At 41.6% G+C, this 26,581-nt stretch overlaps 1 protein-coding gene across 5 annotated transcripts in view; it reads right to left on the reverse strand.

Moving 5' to 3' along the window:
* Nucleotides 1–3,635: 3,635 nt before the first annotated feature.
* SYNE2 (spectrin repeat containing nuclear envelope protein 2) overlaps nucleotides 3,636–26,581 on the reverse strand; it is a 187,877-nt gene continuing 164,931 nt past the window's right edge. For 3 of the 5 annotated variants that reach the window (XM_035326789.1, XM_035326787.1, XM_035326788.1), the window contains exons 102-118: nucleotides 23,508–23,670; nucleotides 19,742–19,929; nucleotides 19,439–19,589; nucleotides 18,771–18,953; nucleotides 16,847–16,984; nucleotides 15,754–15,948; nucleotides 14,613–14,895; nucleotides 14,185–14,253; nucleotides 13,239–13,375; nucleotides 12,313–12,442; nucleotides 10,949–11,160; nucleotides 8,001–8,201; nucleotides 7,496–7,624; nucleotides 6,679–6,870; nucleotides 5,919–6,008; nucleotides 5,662–5,708; nucleotides 3,636–4,911 (exon numbers count right to left, since the gene is read on the reverse strand). In XM_035326789.1, the coding sequence (XP_035182680.1) occupies nucleotides 4,686–4,911; nucleotides 5,662–5,708; nucleotides 5,919–6,008; nucleotides 6,679–6,870; nucleotides 7,496–7,624; nucleotides 8,001–8,201; nucleotides 10,949–11,160; nucleotides 12,313–12,442; nucleotides 13,239–13,375; nucleotides 14,185–14,253; nucleotides 14,613–14,895; nucleotides 15,754–15,948; nucleotides 16,847–16,984; nucleotides 18,771–18,953; nucleotides 19,439–19,589; nucleotides 19,742–19,929; nucleotides 23,508–23,670 (2,734 nt within the window). In that variant the 3' untranslated portion in view covers nucleotides 3,636–4,685. The remainder of the gene's footprint in view (nucleotides 4,912–5,661; nucleotides 5,709–5,918; nucleotides 6,009–6,678; nucleotides 6,871–7,495; nucleotides 7,625–8,000; nucleotides 8,202–10,948; nucleotides 11,161–12,312; nucleotides 12,443–13,238; nucleotides 13,376–14,184; nucleotides 14,254–14,612; nucleotides 14,896–15,753; nucleotides 15,949–16,846; nucleotides 16,985–18,770; nucleotides 18,954–19,438; nucleotides 19,590–19,741; nucleotides 19,930–23,507; nucleotides 23,671–26,581) is intronic. The other 2 variants (XM_035326791.1, XM_035326790.1) reach the window with 2 other exon arrangements.

Below are 26,581 nucleotides of genomic sequence, written 5' to 3' on the forward strand. Positions count from 1 at the left end.
ATGCTTAGTGCCATAATATTTTCTACTAATTCTTTACTGATTGAATGATAGATCTATACAGGGAACACTGTCATGAAAGGAGAGCATCCTTGTAAGTGCTGGAACTTTTTCTTTTCCTTGTTCAATATGGAAGACATTGACTGTTTTTGCCTTATTAGAGTGGTTTAACTGATCCTAAAAACGCAGTGAGCCCTCAGAAAGTTGTCTCTTGATCCTTTTGAACTGTTACCAGTGGTCAGCCTCTTCTGAGGTAAGAATTTTTGTTTTGTTTGATCATCGTTGCTAAAAAATGTAATTTAGGCTGCTTGTAGAAGATTCAAACTGTGTGTGTATAAATCGGCACAAAAGTTTCAAGTGGCTGCTCAGCCCGAGCTCACAAAGTATTGCTGATGGCCGTGATTGTGACTGGGTTCTTTAAAGGCACAATGCTGCTGCTGCAGGATATCCCTGATGGGTTTGGATCCTAGCTATACAGAAAGCAAGCCTGAGCTTTTTCCATTTAGCTGGACCCAAATGGTTTTTAAAAGCTGGACCAGAGTACACTTTTGTGCATCCAAGGTTATTTCTTTGTCTGAATGGTGGAAAATAGTCGTGCACTGATGCAATAGCTGTTCTTTCCTAGGCTGTACTTTAACCCACATATATTAAAAATGTGGTTCTGATTATGGGTGTATTTTGATCTCAGAATGAAGGGCTCATGGCAGAGATAGAGGGTACTCTCTTCCCTTTTCTGTCCTTCCTCTCTAAGATAAATGCCCATGGGAAACAAGCTGCTCCTACCTTGAGAGCTGCCGTTAAAAGCAAGGCATGGCTTTGCACAGCTTCATTTGAGATGCCTTAAACTGAGTACAGCCTGATGTCCTGTCACAGGAATTACTATTTTTTACAGTTGAATATTGAACTTCTGGCCAGTTCCTTGGATGGCAAAATAGCTTATAACAGCCATCCTTGGCTGGTGTAAACCAAGATCAGTCACTGCCGTCTGCTTCAGCCCAGCTGTAGGTTGTGCAATTTCTTTCAATGGCTCGTGGGCCCCTGATCCTTCCCTACAGTCAGAGCTGGGAGCCATGGACAGGCCTTCGCTGTTGTCACCATTCTTCTAAGAAGAAATCATTTGACATTAATGTTTATGTATGTCCTACAAGGTAATAATTCAGCAAAAAAGAAGGTAAGGATGTGGCCATATATTGTGCTGAGCCAGTGCCTAAACTAATGCTAAGGAGAGCTTTGCAAATGGGAACATGAAAAGTGGATTGCGAAAACTTGGAAAATAAATATTACGTACATTTGTTTTTCAGTGGTTTACTACTGGTGTGGCAAGTTGAAAGGCATAGTATGTTTCACAGGCAAGGCCTCATTTTATTTATGATCAGGATATTTTTAAACGCTCCATCTGTATGAATAGGAGTCATCGACACTGCTAATGCATTGTTCAGTGTCAGTGATTCCTATTTATGTGTGTTAAGGAAACAAGACTGATGCTATAAAATGCCAACTTCTGCTGATACTGCCTGAACAGACAAAAACGTTACTCATCACAATGTTACGCAGTAGAGTTGGCATGCCCATTAACAGCTGTTACTGCACATTTCTTGTCTGCTGTCTGCAGAATTTTCTGAGTCCTACTTCATATACAGCATTTGTTTCTGTGGTTCAAGCTCATTGCAAGTTTGTAATGGAAGCAGTTTTAGGACTAAAGTTGGTGCCTTTTGAAGTACTTTATGCATGTAATACTGATGGGGGGGGGAGGTACCTTTCTCTCAGCTATTCTTCAGTTCTGTGAACTTGCAGTATTTTTCCAGTGATGTGCATTTCATTCAGTTGTAGATTGTCATGGCTGAATAAACAGGTATCACAAAACCTAAATATATGGCTTTTTGCTCCTTTCTTTCCTGTAGCTGATCTCAAACTGGTTGCATGAAGCTATGATGTGTGTGATCGTGGTATCTATGGTAAGTGGCTCCCCTTTACCTTCCCTCACTCCTGCATCCGATGCATTGCACATGCGTGCTTGCTCACACTGTTGCTCCAACCCTCGCTCTCTTCCTTTTTCCCCTTCACTGGTGGCTGACAACCAAATGCTGAGTGAGAGGGATGACACCAGGAAATTGGGGGATAGATATAATGACTTGTTTGAAGCAGACGTCAGTGCCAGCCTACATCACATTGGTTATAATCAACTGAAAGTAAAACTATTTAAAATAGGGGTGGGGGGAAAAACATTTAAGAAGTTATTTTCTCAGACTTTTTTTTTTTTGGGGGGGCGACATTTTGAGATAATTTCATGAAAGCGCCTCATATTATATTATTACATCAGCTCGACAATTTGATATAACTGTACATAATGAGAGGAAATTGCAGGCTACGAAATTTTCCTTCGACCTTTTAACATCGTTCACATTTTTTCCCCTGCACAGGTTGCTTAATGGCAGAAGAACTGAATATCATGTCAGCAACTGACTATTAGTTCTTGGCAGAAAGATTTGCATGGGCATTTGTGACAACCTGGCAATGAAATAATGGTTAGCGTTGGCTGACTTCTACGGAGACAGAAACTTAAATGAGCTCCATCTGAAAGTAATTGCTTTCAAAATACGTAATAATGATAGCAGAGGGAGTGGGGCAGGGAGAAGTGGAGGGAGGCTCTGCTCTTTACCTCGTGATACAATGCCATGGTGAGAGCCATAGCTGTGAAACTCCAGCACAAACCTGGCTCCACAGGTAAAAGCTACACAAAGAGCGGCCCGCAGGCCTACAGGCTATGAAAGCTGCCATGTTTTAAAGCACTGACAGATCTGAGTGGCTGGGGCAGGCTGGAGCCCAGGCTCTTCTACTTGAGATTACTATTGAAATGCTTCTGTACGGAGCTGGAGCCTTTTCTCTCCCATCCGAGCATCCCGTGCCGGTGTATACACAGTACGATACCCCTACCAAAGATTACCAAATTGTTGGCTTTGACTTTTCTAAACCACTTTGCTAAGTTTGCAAGCCTAATTGCATCACTGTTAATATTCTAGAAATAATCCATGTTTTTTTTTTTTTGTTTTTTTTTTTTTGTTTTTTTTGCCTCCATTGGTTGGGAATAACGTTTCCTTGCTACATGGGCTTTTTCTGAACAGAAGACTGCAGAGCAACTTGTTTCCTAAATCCCTCTGCCAGACGATGGGAAATAAGCAACCATCAGTGGCGAGAAGCATAGAAATGTAAAGAGAATTCACACAGGCTGACCGTAAGTCTTATTTCCTACAGGTAAGCATTACAGAAAATGGCTAATTTCTGGGGTATTTTTCACTGCAACCAAACAAAAATTATTAGTGTTCAACCAAACCCTCTTCTATTGCACCGAGCTCCCCTTGATGTGCACTTCCCCGTCTTCAGTGCCGCCATCACTTACGGTTATAGCTTCAGAATGGGGAAATACTTCAGCATTTCAAACTAGTAATAAGCACTATCTGATTCATCTCGCCATCTACCAGGAAATTACAGCCAGTTGCAAAGAAAGGATCTGTGCCACAGAACACAGATTCCATTTCTTTTGCATTAGCATGCAAATACATTGGCTTATACAGGTGTAGAAGGGTCAGCACTGTTGGAACACACCGCTGGTTGCCCCCACGTTAGACAGACCGATAGTTCCTGCAGACATTGGCAGAATTTTAATGAGTACTTGAATTGTACAACCAAGAAGTAATGGCAAAGCTGACTGTACACAATGTTTCTCTAGCCGTTGCCTAAAGTGTTAATTTCATTTGAAAGGTGGAGACTCTTACAGTGACTTTATAAAAATGCACAATTCTCTCTCAAGGTACTGTACACTATTCAGCAGGTTAAAAACTGAAAAAAATCTTTCATTAAAAAAGTCATTACATTATTTGTATACATCAGGGATAGTCTACACAATCACATTCATCTAGAAAATATGTGCATTATAAAGCATTTCCATGCAATGTAACATTTTCTTCTTTCAAAGGTAGTATAAAAAGACAACACAGCAGTCCTAATTACTAGAACACTACATGTAAAACAAAACAAATGTGCATCCTTTTATTGAATGTGTTAGATGAATAAAATACAATAACAAAGGTTCATAAAGATGCAGAATTCTTCTTTCTGCCACGTGACTACAGTACCGAAAGATATAGGTTTAATGTGAAGTGTGTGCAGTAATCATTTTAGGCAAAGTGCCTCTTCAACTGCTTGTTCGTCATGCTAACCCAAGACAGATTGCTGTGTTTCAGATTACTGTGAAGTAGTTTCTGCATCTAATAACTCAGTATTTGATCACCTTGCAAGCTTATGAGCACTGCAGCTATAAAATAGTGTATCTATTGCATCAAAGTATAAAGTGTGTTGCTTACAGTTTAAAAAATCTATAGAAAAAGTTTGTTTTCCATACAAAAATGTTGAAATTTTGTCAAGATATACATTTTGAGATGTGAAATTTAACACATTCCCTTCAAGAAGGAAAGGAGCTTATAAACGTGAGGCATTATTTAGCTGCAGCAGAGACTTGGGCAGCGGTGCGTAGGACGTCATGGTGCTGTAGTGGCTAGTTTAGGGAACTAACACAGCATAAAAGTTTGTGTATTTAATTACGTGATATCAGTGTTTCGTTGATGCCAGCAGCATAAAAACAAGCACCACAAAGAGTGTTTTGGTGTAACTGAAGATTCATAGGCTTCTTTCTAAGTTGGTGGAGGCCCATTGGTATATCGCAGCATAGGATAGAAAGAACGAGCGAAGTTGTTTGCCTGGGTGCAGCTGTAGTCTTCCTCAGAAGATGGAATCATGCAAGCCAGAAGTAGAAGCAGTAGAAAGAACAACTGAAGGGGTAAAGCTGCTCGTAATACACGGTAAAAGAAGGAGGGGGACCGAGGAACTACTTTAGTAGGCTGTGGATGGCTTTCAGTTCTGAAAAGAAGACAAGAAAAAAAAAATAATTCAAGCTCTGAAGTGCTTTTTTAAGTAAGTCGTTTTAAACTGCTTCTCTAGGGTTCACACTACCCCTCCATGATGCAGGGCTACATATCTACAATGCATATCTGTACTGCACATGAAACACTTCAACTGTAACTTCAAAGCATGCAAGACTGCTCAGTAGGAAGCCAGCTGACATTCCTTCCTACTGAGAAAGGAACGTCTTTAAAATAGGGTAAAAAGTCACTGCTTTAAGCTATTTTTGAGGTTACTAAGTCAAGTTTTCCCAGCAGACAAACAAGCCCCTCTATGTACTTGGAAATGCACGATGGAAAACCACCATTCCAGACTGTTTTGGCTCTATTCTCCCTGCACATCATCACGATCAGTCCTTTGAACAATCCCTAATGTACTGGGGGTGATGTTTTAGCTTAGTCCTTCATGTCTGTTTTTAATAAGGAGCTCTAAGATGCAAGTTTCTTTGTCCAGATAAGCCAATGGGATTAAACAAAGATTTAAAACACAAATATTCCCAAATTTGTCACAAAAAATATTTTCTCGGGTGTTAAAGGAAAGCAATTCACTGAAGTGCAGCCCAGAGCTGGTACATAGAGGAGATACTGCACACGGGAAGAAATCACCTTCTCCTGTGTGTTAACTTATGAGGAACAGCTGTCCTGGCACTCAGCTTGCCTCTCTCATTTTTACTATACTTCACGAGATTAGATGATTATAAAATAATACCTTGTGCTGCTGTTGTTTCTGCCACCTACAGTTCTCCTTACTGTGATCTGTTGAGAGAAATAGTTTTTATTATCCAGGATTCAGAAACTACAATTTCTCTTTCTCAGAAAAGACAGTTATAGACTTTAAAGTTCTGTTGTAAATTCTGTAATACGGTACATGCATTTAAAAGGTAAAATGATTACAGCTGAGGAACTTTCAGGCTAAAAAAAGATATACTATATGCTGATAGCAAAATATTAGAAAAGAAGACTTGCCTTCTTCACAGGAGGGCTGGATTTCACTGTGACTGGATGATAGGCTCTTGAGTCCAAGTCATCTGTAACTGGCAGGAATGCTCTGGTATCCTAAAAGGTAACCACACCTTCCTCTTTAAAATGCATGCTCAAAACAGGTGAAGTACAAAGACTCACATCCCATTGTCTCTCTATGGGTGCACAGCCACATTGCTTCTTTAGCTGTGAATGACTACCAGTAAACAGATGCTCCAGTTGTCCAGCGTTAACAGAATATTTTACTATGCACAATGAGAAGGAACTGTGACGGTGCAGGTGCAGGTATTATCTTGAAAACACCTCTATCTGCTATCTCTCAGCGATAAGCAGTGTATTGCTGTGGACTACTGAACTCCTGTGTGTTCATTACACATTCCTGGCCTGATATTTGGTATAGAACATAGGATAATTCAGGCTGGAAAGGACCTTAGGAAGTTTACCTAGTCTGATCTCTTGCTCAGAGCAGGGTCAGCTATGAGATCAGGCCAGGTTACTCATGGCTTTCTCCTGTCTGTTCTTGAAACTCATCAAGGATGGATACAGGGCAATCTATTTCAATACCTGACTAGCCTCGTGGTACTAAAGCTTTTTGTTATACCCAGAGTTAACTGTTCTTGTTTCAGCTTATGAAGGTGGAAGTACCTAAGTCTTAAGCTAGTATTTTATAAATATTTTTATTCTTAATCTGTTATTATTTCTCAGTAAGAAAGACCCACAAACCAGTATTTAAACTCTGACTCACCAGATTTCCTTGTATTGTTTTTAAGTCATGTGAAACTTGCTCAATAAGCTGTTTCAGTTTCTTTCCAATTACATGGACCTTCTCTTCAGCTTCAATGTAATCTTCACCATCTGATTTAAGCAGCAGGTAAGCACAGAGTTCTTGAAGAGAGTTTACCCTAGGCTGTTGTTCCAGTAGCTCTTTCTCCAGTTGCTTAGAACAAACAAACAAAAAACAGTGCAATGAACTGCTACTTTCAACTTTGAGGATGTTCTTATAAACAGATAAGCTTTCAAAGGCTTTAAAGAACAACTCAACCTGCCCATCAATCCACAATACATACGAATGGCAGTTACAGCTACATATGAAGTGAACTTCTCTCTTTAAGAGACTGGTTGCACCTACTTGAACTAACATTTAGAAATAGTTGGATGTGGGCAGTCTTATTTCAGCATAAAGACTGTCCATCAGGACCTTGTTAAATCATAGAATATCCCGAGTTGGAAGGGACCCACAAGGATCATCAAGTCTAACTCCTGGCTCCACACAAGACCACCCAAAAATCAGACCATGTGTGTGAGAGCATTGTCCAAACTCTGACAGGCTTGCTGCTGTGACCACTCCCCTGGGGAGCCTGAACTTATATCAGATGCATAATTATGGAAAAATGCCTCAGTCTCTTAGTCCATTCAGAAACTGATCCCATGCCTGATTGATATAGCAGGCTCAGGGAGAGGCTATCAACATCCTGAGAAATAAACAAATTGCTCTTCATTGTGTGGTGAGAGCTATTAACTCATTGGAAGAGCTGAGGTGCTGTAGTTATGTCTACACTTACCATTAGCTCCTTTTGGCATTCCAATATTGTATGGGGGTCAGCATTTGGATCTGTGATTTGTGCTTCATTCCTTCGGCTGTCAGCACTAGCTAACCACAGGATTAGTTTTTGGCTCTGATCATGGAATTCCTAGAGAAATAAGGGAAGGTTTGCACGTAAGATAATAAACATTTCAGCAGTGCTTTCACCTGGCTTTGCCTACAAAAGAAACGAACAGCTCAGATTATTAGAAAAAGCTGACAATGTATTCATGATTAGTGAGACTTTAGCAATCATGTTAAACTATTGCATCTATATAATAAAAAGGTATTATCCAGTTCAGAGATATTTTTACCAAACCCTTTAAAACCAACAAAGTCAAGGTCATAATGAAAACACTTGGTTTGGATTCTGAGTAACCATTCTACCAATGGGCAGGAATTACCCTTTTGCTCTCTCTCCTTATCTATCCCACAGAAGCATCCTACAGAGGAGTTCTCCCATATAAGCTGCATATTGTATGTACCTGGCAATGCAGTAGGGCTTGTTGTAAACCTTTCCTCCAGTTGTCCAATGCATGAGTTGCTTTCTCCCAGCGCAAGTTCACTTTCCGAAGCCTGTTCTGAAGCTCTTTGAACTCTGTGCTCTCTGCTTTCTGGAATTCTTTGCTGCTCAGGTTAACTGAAAGCACCACTGCCTTGTAGTTATCAAATGCTTTAAGCATGTCCTGGTAGGAAAAGAGGATTAGGAGCTTCTATGAATGATGGAAAAACATACTGCTTATTTACAACAAAACAATGTCCTAAAAAAATATCAACACAGCTATTGGGGAAACCTGTTTGAATCTGGTGGCTTTTCAGACACTTCTGAGGAACATATTAAAGTTGGTAGCATTTTATTTTTTTTTAATTTAAAGAACAAAACAAAATATTCACTTAGAAGAAAACAAATCTGGTTGGCCCTGTGCTTCTCCCTCAGTTACAAGCATTATGTCTTAATCCACCTCTGCCCTTCATTCCTGAGCTTAGCATTTGTCTCTTTTCCTGACATTTGGACACATATTCCCAGATGTCATCACATGATATTTCTTCTTGATGTTTAAAGGTTTAACCACCTCAGAATCCTAAAATAATGCTGGAGGTTTGTAGTCCATCCTCCTGTTGAAAGCAGGGCCAACTTCAAACTCAGAGCAGGCTGCTCAGGGCCTCAACCAATCAAATTTTGAATATTTCATAGGATGGAGACTCACACTCCCCTCTGAGCCTCTGGTCCCACATCAGGCCACCCCAGTTTTGAGAAATTCTTTTGTCTTCTCTCTAGTCAGAGTTTCAACCCATTTCTTTGACTTGTCACGGTCCTTCTGAATGGCAGTCCTGCCTGTGCTCCCTCTCTCCCTTAAAATTGCAGGGTGAAATAATGTGGAATTTGCCAAGTCACAGCTGTATCATATAACCACCTTATGTTGATGTAGAGCCCACATTCTTTATTTTTTTAAATGAATGCCAAACAATGTCTTATACCCTCAATAAGTTTGAAGATTGAATCAGGAGTATTCAGTCTTTTTCAAGTTGTGGATTCTTGCACTAGAAAAGTAAGAGCTGCAGGATGAGTACTGCAATCAACACTGCTCTGATTGCTTTTCTTAGTAGCCTTTGTAAGAAAGAATCTCAATCTATGTATTCTCAAGGTCTGCAGCCCACTTGTTGAAAGCCACTGGTCTAAATTACATTTTGTCCAACAAAGAGTTCAGTCTCCCTCCAAGCAGCAAAACTTCTCTCAATATCAGACAATACAAATGGTCCAGCACAGACTTTTAACCACCCGTAAGCCAGCCTGCAGCCAGACTGGCTTTATCATTATCCAGGGCAATTGGGATGTTCTGACACCACATGAAATTCATGGTCTTATACAGCATGCTGGCTATTCTAGAGATCCATAGAGACCCAAGCTGTCTACAGAGATTTTTAGCCATCTGGACTCCTGTTTAGAAAATTCACAGGAGAGAAGCAGAAGTGAAGCTCTGCTCCTCAAAGAGGTCAGACACCCAGCTCCAGCTTGTGAGAGAGCTCCTCATTCCACTCACAAAGCATCCCGTGAATCTTTCCTAGCACTTGGTGTCTAAGCCAGGCTGGCACATAGAATCAGAGTTGTTCTTACTGGAGTCACACGCTGGAGCACACATTCTCCTTGGCCTAATGACTGCTCAAGGCCTTGTTGTCTTCTGTGTAGGCTTAAGCATCCTTTAAACATGCCTCATAAATCGCTCTCCTGGTCAGCAAAATGTCTCATTTGTGAGCATCACCCACAGCGTGACACCAAATTGATCAGTAGTCTTGCAGTCTGGGTAGCTCATACGAAGCTGCTGGCAGGAGGCTAAGCACACAGGGATTTTGCACTCCTACAAGTGTTCGTAGCACTTGTTCTCTTGGGGTTCTACCAGAGTCTGAGGAACGTAGCACTTCAATGTACCCTGGTAACCTGCTGGTTCCACTTGCAGACTTTGCTTAGTTCTAATTAGTTTATGGAAGCTGAGAGTCATAGCAGGCAACACAACATGACCTCACATGCTGATGAATGTTCACATTATCGTGTCTCTGTTTTGTTACTTGGCTGAAAATTAGCAGAGACTGACTAATGAATTTATTTTGTTTCTCATTTTAAATTAATACCTACTATGCAATGAGAAATCTGTATTTGCTAATTGAAAAATATCACTGCACGTTTTAAAATTTTTGTATCCTTCAACTACCAGATTCCAGATACAACAAAAGCACTATTTAGAGCTAAGATTTTCTGCAAATACCATGTTGCTAAAAAACAGAGCTTTAGGGCAGATCTTGCTCAGTCACCCTTTTGGAGCTATAAAAAAAAAAAAAAGAAAAGAAAAGAAACAAAACAAAAAAAATACTAATTCAATTAAAAATAAAAATCAGCCTAAATCAGCCTAGACTTTGCAGTCTGTAGACTTGGCTAATTTGCAATCCTTTTCTGGTTTGTGCAGAGGAGAAATAGCACAGAACAGGGAAAAATGCCAGTATCATTGCTCAGAATACCCAACCACATCCCCCGAGACAAGGCCAGACACCTGGCATCTGAGGAGTCTAAGCTTTCACTTTTTTAGCCTTTTTCTGTGTTTATTTTCTAAAACATATGGCCTAAAAGGACAAGTTTGGGGTCGAATGGTTTTGTTTTGAGAGCATGAAGTTCCTTGGTAAGAAAACAGAAAGGGAGGTGTTTTTACTTCAGCCTGTCTGCCTGTTGTACCCAGGCATACTGACTGTAAATCTCTACAGATGAAGACAGAAGCACCTTGCTTAACCAGCCTCTTTAGTCCTCTTAGCAAAAAACAGCTTAGCTCCTCATACACACATTGCTATTAGAATTCATGCTGTTGACAAACCATAGGAGCACAAAAGACAACAATAAAGAGCATCAGCATTTTGAAATCCTGCTTCTCAATGTGCTACAACTTACTTTCAATTTCTTGACCCTTTGTTCCATCACATGCATGCTGGTTGGAGGTTTTGCTTTTTGCAGCTCTTCCAGCTCTTCCTCAGTTTTATCAAGCCAAGCGGAGACGTCGCTGAGATCAGAGTTCAGCTGTTGCCACTGCTGCAAGTTCTGTTTCATCCTGAGTTTATTTCTGAGGTCTTGAGCTTGAATGAGCTCCCACCTATCAATAATGTCTACAAGTGACAGAACAAGAAATGTTTACATCTTCAGTAAGGTGAACAATCCATAAAACAGATGCAAGGAGTTTCACAAGTAAATTACTCTCCAATCTACTTAAGGCCAAATAATTGCTACCATATAATACTTAACATCTTTTTTACTTGAGATTATGGAGTCTACATGATACTGGTCAAGTTATCCACAGTAATACTACACAGGATTTTAAGCATGTTAATCACATAATCACAGAATAGCTCAGGTTGGAAGGGACCTCAAAGATCACCTAGTTCCAACCCCCCTGCCATAGACAGGATGCCACCCACTAAATCAAGTTGCTCAGGGCCTCATCTAACTTGGTCTTGAACACCACCAGGGTTTGGGCATCCATAGCCTCTCTGGGCAACCTGTTTCTCACCACCCTCTGAGTTAAGAATTTCTTCCTAATCTCTAAACTAAATCTCCCCTCCTTTAGTTCCCTCCTTTAGTTTTTTTAGGCTTTCCTATTCACCCATGTACAGAAATCAACCCTGTGATATTAGAGGCACAAGTTAGGTAAGCTGGTGCATATAGCCGTATTCTTTTTTAACACTGTTTCGCTTTTACGATTGCAGTATAGATGTGATCTTCTTACAACCTCAAGCACCTGAAACCAGGAATGAGGTCTTAAAAGGTTAAGAGAACAAGCTTGTTGGCCTGTTTTGAAGACAGGACCACAATGAAGAACTGAGTACACTACTGACTTTGACAAAACTATTCTGTAAATGAGAGCTATAGTGTTATACAGAGTATCAACAACTAAGAGAATGAAGTATGGCAATCTTGTTTTATACAAAGAAACACACTTCCTTGGTTTGAAATCTGATTAAAAATCTCTGGAGCGTTCAGTATCCACACAAAAGTAAAATTGTTTCCATTCATTCCAATCAGTAAAGAGATGTAAGTAATAAAAAATCCAAATTCTGGCAGAAAATATAAAAGCTTTGAACATAAAACTAGTGTTGGACAATACCAAGTGAAAAGGCAGCTCAATGAATCTTAGCAACATATATTAATTTGTTCCCAAGGCAAATGTGCTGTCTTTGTGCCATCTCTGCTTTGTTGCCCCAAGAACCACAGGTCAAACACCCCAGCACCAAAGCCACTCCTGATGCCTGAATGCTCTGTACCTGACTGCTTCTCTGCAGCTGCTATATTCACAAGCTCTTGGTCATCCTGGGGCTCTTCATCACTCATGTTAGCAGACGCAATGTTCTCCTTGTTGACACTTGTGCTGCTTGTAGAGCTGTGCTGCTTCACCTGGAATGACATTTAGGTGCGTGAGCCCTGCACAATAACAAGCCATCAAAGGTCAAGCTTCATATATGTTAAGGTGGTGTGTCTGAGCTGAGCTCCTGCATGTCAGGTATAGCACTGGGCTTCTGCTTCTTTGCTAACAGTTTATGCTGGCTGGTTCTCCGTGCCTTCTCAGCAAACAAACAAACACACACCATAGTGATGCTAATTATCACAAGACTGGACATGGTGGAGCAGTCTTGTAATGTTTACTGGATATGACATGACAGAACGTTATGCGTACTGGACAAACTACGTTCAACAATCAACAGACACCAAGCACTTTTCTCAGTGCTACTGCCACTAGGACATTTTTTTGAATGCCCAGAAACAGATTAAATGGTGAGCTGCATGCTAGAAATGGACACTCCAGATCAGTTTGCTTAGCAAAGGGAGATATGTAAGTAAATATCAAGGGAGGGCATTCACAACCCCTCCTTGTGGAGTTACATTCTCCTAGAACCATCCTATGACAACGGAGGATGTATTTTCCTCCAGACACTGTCTCTGATCAAAAGCTTAACGTACTGCTCTGAATTGCTTTCGAGAAGCTTTTCTAGTGAGTGGACAAAGATTCTCACTGGTTTCCCGAGCCACCAGAAATAATGTCCAAGTTTGCATACAGTGAACAACCTCCCGCTCCCCCAGCCAATCTTTTCCTTGGTGCTGGAGGAAAGAAAAAGATGGAGCTACACAGCTGCCTGTGTATCTGTACAGACAGTGTAGGATAGGTTCAGTGCCCGCAAAGCTTCCAACTCACATAGCCTGGCTTATAGGGGGTACTTGTCTCTGGACCAGACAGCACATTGCCAACCATCTCTGCCTGGTTGTATCGGTGTTTCCTGCAGACAGGGCTATCTGGTGAATGCCAGGGATGAGCTTCTGAAACAGACTTTCCTGAAACAAATAAAACCAAAGCATATGACATGAGTGCAAAATCCCATCTCCACAAGGAAGCTGTTGCTTTGTATTACGTTAGAAAGCGCTCTAAATAAAATGGCATCATTATGGCATAAAAACAAGTTTTGCAGCTTTCCTTGCAAAGCATGCACATTTGCAAAACATCAACAGTGTTTCAAAGGTAATGAGATGACAGCCATGCAGTTATGAGACAGTCTGTTTTCTTCTGGAAAATGCTTGAATACATGTATGAGTTAAAAAACAAAAGGCTGCACTGTGGTTTTGGAAAGTTTGCATCCCAACAATACTATCACATATCTGCAACACATTCCAGTATGGACACGTCTAGACATGTCCTGATTTGGAGAACATTTGTTCTAGATTTAACAGACAGGACACACATGGTTCTGTCATGCACGATGCAAAATACAAAAAAAAAACAAACAACACCAACTTGCAGAGTTGGAACTATTTCTCCCAGTAATTACATAATTAAAATTAGAAACGACCAAAAAAGTGATACTACCCAGAGCAAACCACCAAGAAAGTACCAAAAGACTTTGGATCAATACAATGAAATGCACGTTAACCACCTAGGCATTTACCAGGTAAAATCTAAATGGCATGTTCTTGACTGCTTTGTAATGTACATATGAATACTGCAGCGTAAGAACACCATGGCAGGATGAGACATGGTGTCCACACAAGGCAGGAAGTCAGACATTACATATGAGAGAGGTTGAGGAATATAGCGTGCAGCACAGGGAGATTGCCATGTTCAGACACATGCATTAGCAGGTGCCTACCAGAAGATGCTTTCAAAGTTTTTGTGGTCATTTTAAGATATGCCTCAGGATTTTCAGTGATTTCTACATCTGAAAAAAGAATAATGTCATTTTCCTCACTATGCAATATTTTCCAGATATTAAAAACAACTGAAACAATAAGGGACAGCAAAGACAAAGAACAAAATAAAAAGTTGTTGGCACTGTTTTCATCGGTCTTTTTTAAAAAGTAAGGTCGCTTAAAACCTTATGTTTCTGCAAATATAAACTACGTTTAGACAATACCATTCCCTTCATCAGGACACTTAAGAGATGAGACTGCTCATATCTATTAATAGTACTTGAAAACCAACCAACAATGTGGAAGTAAGACCTCAGTCCCCCTCCCTTCCCACACAGGGACCTCCTGCAATTGTCCATCTCAAAAACAGCCAGCAACTGGTTCTCACCTGACAAAGCACTGTAGTATGTTGCTTCTTCTTCGTCCTCATGAGAGGAAGAGCCCCCCACATCACCTGTGTGATCCCACTCGAGTGGGATGGAATCAACACTGACAGGGGTCTCACAGCCTGATCTTTCGTGACCTTGAGTGGGCGGCATAAGGTGGCAAAGAGACTGTGGGGAAGAGGGCCCGTCGCTGATGGCCTTCTTATGCCAGAGATCATTCTGGATTTCTCGGGAGTCTTCTGGGTCTGTCTCATTTTCAGAGGTCTCTTTTTCATCATCCAAACCCTAAAAATAAATAACAATGATGGCATGTTAATAAGAATTAACATACACTCATAATTAAGATCTACACTGCTAAATGAGGTAATGATTAAGTCACACAGTACTACTGGGGAGATATGCGGTCTGCTGCAATAATCCAAACCACATATCTAAAATTAAGGAGAAGCATTTCTTCATCCTTCTTTTTGCCAAAATGATCCTCACATCAACAGCTACCTCTTTTCTTTCAAGACACTCAACTGCTACCATAACATCTCTCTGCAGTTTGCAGAGAGGGGTACCCCATTCCAAATGGACTACACAGGTCAGCAATGAAGTGATTGTTTTTATTTAGGGCAAACAGCTACACTTAGATGTTCGTGTTACTTCTTCCACTTGGCTTTTTAATAAATGTTCTTTCTTTCTGAGGCAAAGCAAAATAAGAATCAGCTAAATGTTCCCAGTGAAAAGTAAAGAGCATGCTGTTCCCCATCCAGGGTTGCCACAAGGAAGTGGACAGATGGAGCCTCACAAACAAATCCATAAAGAGAAATTCTAAGCACGTTATTGAAATTAAAGAAAAGAAAGTGATATAAAAGACAGAAAAAAGGCTTTGAAGCCCTCAGACCACTACTATCTCAATATTAACCCTGTGAATTACTTCTGTGCTATCATCCAGATTCTGCAGATAGAGACCCAACAGGAGAGGCATGCGGAGCCATGACTGATGACAAAAATTTAGCAGAGCTGATACTGCTACTCAGGGAGTTCCTGACCCCCCTGAGCTCAGTCTACTCAGTCAGGCAGCTAGGGTAAGCACTAAGCATTGCACTTCAAACACCACAGTCCTGTCAAAACACCAAAATAACTGTTGCTTCTTACGGGATGCCTTGAAGTCAGTCTTTGATGGAACCGGGCAACTCGCCCAAACACTTCCTGACAGTATCTATGAAGTTCTTCCAATTCATCTTCAATCAGGGTAGCGTCCAAAGGCTCACTCTTCTGAATCAACTGCTCCCCAAAAACGATTAGCTGATCAATCTTATTGGTGTGTAGTGTTATTTCCTGCTGAAAACCCTATTTGGGACATACAAAAAAATAAGATCACTTCTTCAAATCCCCTTCCTAGCCTAAGGTTTGTCCTTCATTTCTTACTCACAGCAGTAAAAGCAAAAGCAGCAAGCGACATTGCTGCCTAATTTCATTTGGCAAATATCTTTTTACTCAAGAGGTGCAGTAGGTTGCTTTATTATCAGGATTACAGTTCCAAATTAAGTGTTATTTTCCACCCATGCGTACATCAATATGACTGCAGTATCCTGAGCCTGCAGGGGATCAGGACATGAGAGTTCAGATAATCAGAGTTTATTTTTCTACTGGCTACATGTGATTTTTTTCTCTGTAGGAGAGAAGTTTGGCTGGTTGGGCCTCTAGCCTACATAACAGCAAACCTACATCCCAAAACAATTCATAGCATGGGGAAAAAAGGGAAAGCAGCACATGAGCAGGTTGCAAAGAACCAGGATGTTCTTTAGAATCACTTCACATGCAGGCTGTCTTATTTCTATTTGAAAGTCCCAGTTAGAACCAATGCACTCAGAGGAGAGATTCTATCTTAAAGCCAATTCAAAACAATTCTCCCTAGAAAAGAATGCCTGAGTTTAGGAATGTAGCTTTTACTATTAGCCTACATGTGCTCCTTTCCGGACCAGATATCACTGTCACTGACACTACAGTGTTTGAAGAAAATGGCAGGACAGAACTGAGCTTAAACACTGACTCTGAATTTTAATACTGTTTAAAATTGATTCAGAGTGGGACTTAATAAATTACTGATGTCTTATAACAAATGCAGCCCTACAAAGATCTGTCGGCTATTGTGAAGTTACAGAAAAGCAGATGATTCTGTCAAGACAGAGCAGCCTGATAGGATCAGTTTGGTTCTATTAAACGACTGATTTAAAAGAATACGTACATTTAGCTGGCGCATTTTGTCATCAAAGTTACTTTTTGAGAAGTGCTCCACATTTGTCAGCTGGAGGTCCATTTCTGTGAGCCAAACAAGGATGTTCTCCCTCGTCGCCTCAAACTCATCTCTCCGATTGGTGAAGTGCTGAATAGGAAGAAGGGAGCCACTGTTATAAGAATCTATCTACTGAAAAAGATGTCACAGGAGCCCCCCGAAAAAAAAAAAAGTTTTGTTTCAAAGCTGCTGTTCACCTCAATGGCCTTCAGGACACAAATGACAGCATGTCAGGAATAGAAAATGTCCCCCAGGGATGCTGGTTGTGTCCTACACTGGTGAACTATTCTAACTGGGGTGGGAGTAAAACTTCAGCTGAGCAAGTCATTCTTATAAGAAAAAAATACTGCTTCCACGCTGCACAACAAAAATACACTCTCCCACACTCTTATACTAGTGCAACAGTCATTTGAAATCAGGTTTGATCATCTAATTTGTTCTGAATTTAGAGGACAGTTAGTCCTCTAAAGCCAGCCCCATCTCTAATTAAATGGAAGTAATTAAAACTGTGGTAGTAAAATTGGAAAAACAATAGAAAGGCTAGATCATAGATGTTCACACAGATGTAATCATTGCACCTCTTGTCACAGAAGCCAGGAGGAGCTCTCTCTGCTGCCATCTCCCATAGGAGTCACTAATTGACATGCAGCTTGCAGTGCCCCAGTTCTTGGTGTATTTACTGTTCAGAAAAATTACATAACATCTGAAACATGACACATCCAACTGCACAGATCAAACCCCTTGAGATATCTTACAGCCTCATCCATTGACTTTTGGGATCTAACAGTAGTCCCTGTCAATGGCTTGTAGTGCTGCTATATTAAAAAACCCAGCGGTGACATGATTCCTCCATGGAACAGCACATAAGATCTGCCCAGAAATCATTTAAACTTGACTAGTGAAAAAACATCTTCAGCAGCAGGACAGTTCTCTGAAGAGTCACAAATACACTCTTCAACTACATTCCTCAGTCAAGCAGAGAGCGCAGCATGAGGCAGTGACAGCAGCAGGCCCCTCCATCACATCTCCATGTTTAAAGCCTTGTAGATGAATCATAACTCAGTGTGAAGTAGTTACATTGTGAGTTCCAACCCATTTCTGAACTGAGTCCTTTTTGTCTCTCTGCCTCTTATTTATGGAAAATTGCAAGTTCATCGCCATGGCAGGGCTGAATAAAATGAGAGTGAGATAGGAGCAGTAAGGCCCAGAAGACACTTTCCAAAATTTGCAGCCTTTCTTCCCCTACACATCTTCAGTCATCAAGAACCCTGCCAAGGACATGCTTATACCATGTACTTGGTGACCTTTCCAGAGGAGCTCTTGTACACTGGTGTCATGGTTTTGGCTGGGACAGAGTTGATTTTCTTTGTAGAGGCTCATACAATGCTGTGTTTTGAATTTTTGATGAAAAGTGGTGATAACACACCAATGTTTTTAGTTCTTGCAGAGCAGAACTGCAAGAGCTGGGGTAAAGAAGGAGGAAGGGGGGGATGTATGGAGTGATGGCATTTGTCTTCCCAAGAAACTGTTACATATGATGTGCCCTGCTTGCCTGGGACTGGCTGAACACCTGTCTACCGATGGGAAGTAGTGAATTATTTCTTTGTTTTGTTTTGCTTGAACACATGGTTTTTGCTTTACCTAGTGAGCTGTCTATCTCAACCTTTTACCTTTCTGATTCTCTTCCTGATTCCACCTGGAGAGAGTGAGCCAGCAGCTGTGTAGTATTTAGCTCCCTGCTGGGGTTAAACCACAACTAGTAATTCAGGACACAAACCAACACAAGACAGTTGCTCACAAGTATGTATCTTGCCCTTGGTAACTCCTAGAGGAACCTGTGAGCACTCCTTAGTCTCTCACTCCACTGTACAATTACCTTCAGTCTCCTCAGAATGGCAGCGACTCTTTTCTGGAGATTATCCCAGCGCTGGTTGCCTTCATGTACCATCTGCTTCAACTTGCTAGCTGAGTCAGTGCGGTTCTCGCGGGCAAGGCGCCTGTACTGCTTATTGATCAGCTCCAACTGAGTGAGTCGTTCGTGAACTTGCCGTTGGAATGCCTGCAAGGCAAATCGAGAAACTCAGTTCCTTTGCTGGTAAGAGACAGGATCAGTGTGATATGATACATCAAGAGGAAGGATGATGCCCTCTCCCCTTAAAGAAAATCAAAACCAAAACCAGCTACAAAATTAAATCCAGAGAAGGATCCATATTTTAAAACATTTGCTCAGATTTTAGGAAGAAAAATCAAAATAAAAATCAACCCACAAAGGTCTCTTGCCTATAGCAAACAAATCTTTAACTTAAGCAGAATTATGTCAGTTCAGAGTACTGTATTCTCCATGTAAAAAAAATGGAGACAAATAAACCAGCAAGATACCAGTCAGCCATATATGGCCATATTATTTATGGTCGCTATACCATAACTTTGAACTGCAGAACGTGTTTTGCAGTGATCCAGGCATTTCACACAGACAGTAAGTATTCAGCAGTCTGAACATCCAGCCTGATGCTAAGCATAAAAAGATGAAGTTAAAAAATTCACCTCAAACTTCTTCAGCTCCTCCTTTGCGTGTGTATACAAAACCTCTGAAGAATTGGGGCTAGCTGCTGTCCTTTCAGCTGATTTTAGCCAATCTTCAAAGCGAGAATAGTCATCCAAAAATCTCTGCCATAGGCGCCAGGTCTCCTCAATTCTGGCAGGGAGATGCAAATAGAAAAGAGTTTTATCATAAGCTTTTTTTTTTTTTTTTTCCTTTCTCAAAACTTGGTTTGTGGCAAAACCAAAAGCATTTCTTCAAAATGCTTCCACAGACTTCTTTTGGAGCTCTTGGATAAAGAGACTTACTTCATTCGCCTTTCCATAGACATGGCACAAATGTTTCTCCACCGTCTGTCCAAACTCCTGCTAGTCTGCTGGATGGAGTCACACTCTGTCTCATTAGCACATGCATCTGAATCGTGCAGCAGGACTTCACAAATATTAAATACGGACTCCACCCCTGCTGTGTGTTGCTCTATGTCGCGTTGCAGGTCCTGCATTGACAAAAGAAGAGTTTTAGTGGAAGGCAACGTGCTTGGCTAGACTTCAGACATACCCTTTCAAAATACTGCACAAGATGGGGAAAGAGCAATTTGTAAGTCAGTCAAAGGCTACTTAGCTTTAGAAAACAGACTTGCAGGATGAGTTGTGCAGATGACAGACTGACAGGTTAGGACAGAATTGCCATGCAAAAAGGGGTTGTCCAGATTGGTTTCTCAATGAGAGCTCAATCTTTTCATTAACGGTCTGGACAATTTTAATGTGCATTCAAAATCCAAACCTTACACACAATGTAAAGGCATACTTACTAATTCTGACTGTACCAAGTGACAGTATCTCCTGTCAGCTTACTACTCGACAAGACTTGACAGAGAGCTCATGGTACAGTTCCTGTACTTTTGCATGATCACAGACTGGCATCACAAACTGCAGAAGCACAACAAAAGGGCAGCCCATGTTTTACTGCTTTTCTTATCCCCCCTTTCAGAGCTCCTGTTTTGACAGCCTGTTTTAAAGGGTCTGGCAAAGACCCTTTGCCTTATCTACACGTTTCTTCTCCAGAGCTTGCAGGTCCATCATTTTCTGGCAGCTCCTTCTGTACCTGTAACTGTTCTTGAAGTCAATGCTACCTAGATATTTCTTGTTGAAAAAGCAGCTCTGCACAATGCTACCAACTGTGACTGTTAATGACATGACAATGCCCACTACATTTCCATTTTTACAACCACTCCTGGCTCCCCTAACGAAGGGTACGGATACTGTAACCAGACTAACACAGCAACAACACCAAACACTAATGCATATTTTACTGACAACAGCAAAAAGGACTCCCATTTAAACAGTATTATTGATTTCGGTGAACAGATGAAGCAGAATTGGGTTTGCCCTAGACTTAAAATAAAATTAAAAACACGTGAAAAAATCCAGACATGACTTGTAGGAAATCCAAGAGGAGTTGAAGAAAGATCTTCCCGGAAATCAACAAGGTGCAAAGAGTTGAGTATCACCCCGTGGCAGTCTTCAATGGTGTTATGCAATTACCTGAAAGAAGGGCTAAGCCATAAATGGTAAAAATTTGGCTTGCGGGATTTGTGATAATACAGCTTTAAAGAAAGTAAAGCCAAAATCTTTGCATAGGTGAGAGACTGCCAGAAGCAGACCCAACACCATTTTAATAGCTTATTAAGGATCCACAAGTGTTTTCTGAGAAGAGGCAATAGTGTGTTCTTAACACAGTCTCTGCTTCTCAAAACAGGCTCTTCCCTACTGCTGTTACCTGGAGAGACTCTCCTGAACTCATCAAATTATTCTCAATTTACAGCTGTATTGGTGAAAATGAGAATTTGGAACACAGATTATAAAACCGTCTTACGTACACTATGGTAAGTTGCTGACACTGTTTCATTACTTTCGGTCTGGGTTCATATGCATAACCCTAGGCAGAATTCTTGCTGTTTTCCCAGCTGTTATTCCAAATGACCTGACTGCATTCTGGTGAGACAAATACAACAAACTAAATAATGGGGCCAAGAACATATACTGAGCCCAGAAAGGTACTTTTCCTTCAACTCTGCACAGCTTAGCCCAGCAAGCTTAAACAGACTACATGCTGCTAGAATTCTCTATTGCTGAAATGACTTTGAAATCTTCAAATGAATATTATTCACGTTTCAATCTTCATCCTTCAACTGAACAAACACACCATAAAGCATCTCTGTAGATGCACTATGCTTTTAAATGTCATTATTCAAGACTGAACAGGCAAAGTTTTTCCAGTCATGGATGTCAAATGAAAGACACCTGTAGGGCATATTTCTCACCATCACTATGCACTTGCTGGAATAACTGTTTGGATAAAACCAGGAAAGATCTTTTTACTTGTTGTGTTTAGATAAAGGTTTCTCTACCGTGGAGCGAAAGAAGTTTGTTGTTGTTGTTGTTTTGTTGTTTTTTTTCCCTGTGGTCTTTTGGTCAGTACAGACTTCTCATACTCAGCCTGCTAAAAGGTTACAGTAGAAGGAGTCTAGAGGTGCCCACAGGTCTGCATTTGAAACAGAATTCAAACAACAAAGCAGTAAGTAGCTCTGAGCAGCAAAAGACGGCTCTTGCAGTGAGCTGAAGCTTGAAGGCTCATAACAAAAATAAATGAGTTTGGACACAAGTTCTTTGTGCCCCACAATCTTCTCTGCCTGGCAATTCATTACAGCCTTTGAGGAATGCACAAGGTTTGGATGGAGAGAAAATATCTCCATACTGTTTATGTGACCATTCACAATGCAGATGGAATCATCAGAGGCACTGGACCAAAGCTTCTGATGTATGACCAGCCCCTGGAGTGCAGCTGGTGGGAGCTATCTCCACTCTTGTCACAGAGGTGCTGGCCCTTCCCTCTACATCTGGGACACGAGCAGATGGGGAGCCATACCAGCCAGTAGAGAACACAACCCTTGGGTCAGGGGCATTAAGGGATCTTTTCTTAGACAAAAAAGCAACAGCCAGAGAGACAAAAGATGGGAAGGATGGGGAGAACACTTATACGTGTGGTATCTTTAAAGGCAGATGCCATAGAGCTTCCACAGTTGACAGCTTTAGTTCTGATTCTCGGTTTTAGGGCAAATATTCTTGTTTTACACAAAGGCCAAAAGACAGCCTTGGTGATTCTCAGCCTTCCCAAGGAGGCACTTTGAAACTGGGCACAGGCAAAAAGGTGACACAGGTTATGCTGCTCCACCTGTGAGTCTGCACTTAAGAGAAGTTCATTTTCCTTCCCTGGCTGCTACAAAGAGAAGTTTTACTCTAGGACTATTCAATTCATCCCACACTTCCATTTGGCTGCACTGTCAGTTATGCCCAGTCCTTGCCATCTTCAGCACTTTAACAGATTCTCAGGATTCCCCTGCTAAACCACTGTCTTGGATAAATGCCTACATGCACTCGACCAATGCCCAACAATGTTAGGTTGGTTCATACTTATGCCTCAGCAGGAATTACGCACCATCTCACACTACCCTGAGGGGATCTTCAGAGCCTGCCTACTGGATCAGGGCTCAGTCAAAGGTGTCTTTGCACAAGTCCGTCCTTCAAAGCTCAAACATCCTTCTCTGCCAAGCTTGCTCTGCTGACAGCAAGGAGAAGAGTGAGCTACCGAGGGCAACACCTCAAATTACAGCACTCACATCTGACACAGCCAGTTCGCAGGAGACCCAGCATTCAGACCTTGCCATGCTGAGCCTAGGTCATCTGTCTTTCTGGATTTTGTCCACTGTGCCCTGCCTAACCTTTATGAAGTCTGTTGTACGTAACTGGGCAAAAACTCCGAAATATAAAAAAAACTGTTGTCTGTACCTTGTGGGTATTTTGGGGTGGAGGGGAGAAGGGGGGCAAATCAACATTTACAATACTGAAATAACAGCAAGCAAATAAAAACTTTCCATGTTAAAGCATCTTGGCAGGAACATGCAGTGAAATTTAGAAGGCCTGGCTAAAGAAAAGAAACAGGTGATTTTAAACTAGGACCAATTGTAATCAGCAACTTTTTAGCTCATTCACTATGGCTGCTCCTATTTCCCACCTGCTGTTCCGCCAGTCTCTTCTGTATTTCTTGGTCATCACAGATGTCATAAACAACAGGTTTAGAAAGCTCTGACTCAATCCGGGCCAACCAGGTGCGAAGGTTACTCATGTTTTTGTCCAAAAGTTGTATAAAAGCAAATGTTTCCTTCAGTTTCTTCACCCTAAGCAAACCAGGAAGAACATTTTGTTACAAAGATCTGTAGTCAGTGGAAATGAGGTTAGCAGAAGGTGACGACAGGCGTGGCTTTATGAAGGACTTACTGTCACACCAACCTGTTGTCTGTAAATCAGAGCCATGTTTTAGTCAAAAGCTACCTAAGCTGGCTCAGCAAGCCTCTGCTCTACACCTGCAGGAAGGTCTTGGGTGAATTATTTAATGAAACTAAATGAGCAGCGTGAATTTTTGTAGCTTCATTCATCTGCTAGCGAGCTCTTCAGTCAGCTCCTGGACATTTTTCCAAGTGGGTGTTTATACTCTAACACTTCTCAATTAAACTAAAACGGGTATCTGTGACCTGATTTGCCTGCTGTGAATGACGTTCAAGGCTTTCTTCAACAACCACCAGGGCTACCAGGAAGGTACTGCTCCGCCAACGGAGACACGATTGTGCCCACACAGCAGGTCAAACATTTTGGGAAACGGATGCTGACAGGAGAGGAGAAGGCCTGAGCAATAGCAGCTTCAGACCTTGCAGTGCTGCAATGACATTTAAAGATGTTCTGAACAACAAACTGAAACGTGTGGAGAGGTGCCAGACTCTCCTGGTTGGTGAAAACAAAAAAAAAACAATGCTGAAAAGGGGGAATATCCAACAGCTAGAGAGAGGCATACAGCAGACAAGCAAGTGAACTGTAGAGACCATTCTTTTTTTTACAGCTGTTGTAGCACAGCTCTTGAAACACAAACTTTTCTATATTTACAGCCTTGACAGTATATTCCCACATCAAAATCCTTTATCAGCCCCTACCATCCAAGTAGCATGTTTGTACATTTTGGCAAATTTGTTCTCATGTGTTGGAGGAATATCTGTTACACCACCTCACTGCTCTTAAGTCTCTCCTTGAAATTCTCATTTATTCTCATTCCACCCCCCAAAATTACTAAAAAAGCCCAACACTGGGGCTGACTTCAGATTGATATCAGAGCTTGCAATCTAGGTAGCTAATGCAGGAGAAATAAATAAATCTAGATGATGATTTTCATCAGACCTGTTTTAAACATTGAGATTACAAGATGGGAGCAACTGTACCAAAAAGCATTCATTTCTCTCCATGAACCGTAGCGGTCTGTAATGCAGTACTATAAACATCAACACTTCAGACACTAAAATCATGTGAAAATATTCCACCCTGCCCTAGGGAGAACCCACCTCTTAGCCAGCATCATTTCCCTGTGCCATCCATCCCTTTGCTGTCTCCCTCTGCCCCTATGCCTTGGGATGGATTTTTTGGACCTTGCATGGGATTTTTGAAATGCAAATTTCTGAATGAAACCTTAAGTGACTGTCTGGTTAAAAAACTGCTCAAAAGAGCTTCATTGTCTAAACCAAGTGCAGTGCAAAAAGTTAAATATGAACTGTGAGAAGGCCAGAGCATTCCCCATTCATTAGCTACTATGACCTACTTGTCAAACGTGGCAGGGAACTGTCACCAGCTAAACAAAACCAGCAGCTGGGACAGGAAAGGCTGCTTGTACAAGGGAATCACTACACATCCCAAATGCAGGGGACTGTTGGGATGTCCAAGATGAACCCTAACTTCCTTGGCTACAGCAGCATTGTGCAAGCTAGGAATGGGGGGGAGGACACATGCAGGGACAGATCACATTGAGGGAGAAGCACCCTGACAGGGTACCTGGATGCTGGCTTCACGCAAAGGAGCTGTGTCCTCCTTGCAAGTAAAAGGAGGAGTTTCCTGGCCCCCTGTCCTCCTGGGCTGTCCTAGCAAGTCCTAGAAAGTTTTAGAGGAGAGGGGTCCAAACTGCCTGCAACTGAGCGGGTTTTGCAGTTCCTGGTAGCATAGGATACAATAACAAAATATACGTAGGACAGATAACCTACGAAGAATATACATACCACTTTGAGCACCAACTGATCTCATTAGCAATCTTAAGGTAATCAAACAGGACACATACGCCAGCTAGGCACTTGACTTACGGTAAAATGCTTATGAAGGAGATTTGGGAATGATCCTGCTGGATTTGTTCAGTCCTACTGATTATTGCAAAGGAGTGGGCCAGAAAATCTGGGGTCTCACATGAATTAGCAGCATGGGAAGCAGTTTCCCCTACCTCTTGTCCCCAGAGGGCCAGGCAGTACTTTCAGGCAGTTTTACAAGGCAAACAAGAGAGCAATGCTACGGTATTTTTCCAGTCAAGTATTTAGCAACTCTGCACTTTCCAAAACATAAAATTAGTCTTGCCGGGCTGATGCAACCCTACGAGCCAGTCTGAAGGATCTGGCCCAAGTCTGTGGTCCACTCACAAAGCCACCAATACTGGTGCAAAGTGCAAAGCAGCTGTCCCTGCCTTTTATACTGACGGTGCTTTCCACTGCTGCAGCTGAGAGAGGAAGCCAGTGGATGACAAAAGGATTTAGCTGGTCATGCTTTCATTAACAAGCTCCTTTCAGAGCTCTGTTCTCAAGTTCAGCTCTGTATGCAGAAGGCATCTGGCTCCCAACAGCTGCTATATAAATCTTCCTGCTCCTAGGCCCCCTTCCATTAAATAGTACTCAATGAAGATGTCATACTCCCCAGAAAGACCTACCAAATCCTTCCTCCACCCTGTCCCTGCTCCTGTCCCACCAGCCAAATTTCTCCAGTTGATTATAACCCTCAGTGGGGCTTGTGGCTCACTGAAGATGGGTAAGCGAGTTGGGAGCCCTTCTTGCTGGAAAGACGGGACAGTACCAGCTCTGTGTTGACCACTAAAGGGAGGAATCACTAGAAGAGCTAGGCCTGAGGAAGAGTTTAAGCCAAACAAACACTGTTGCACTGTTAATTTTGCACGACTTCAGAGTAGTCGGAAGGAAACAAAGAGCAACCACTGCACTGTCCACAGCTACTCCCAAT

Source organism: Oxyura jamaicensis, chromosome 5, assembly GCF_011077185.1.
Source record: "Oxyura jamaicensis isolate SHBP4307 breed ruddy duck chromosome 5, BPBGC_Ojam_1.0, whole genome shotgun sequence".
NCBI classification, from domain to species: domain Eukaryota; kingdom Metazoa; phylum Chordata; class Aves; order Anseriformes; family Anatidae; genus Oxyura; species Oxyura jamaicensis.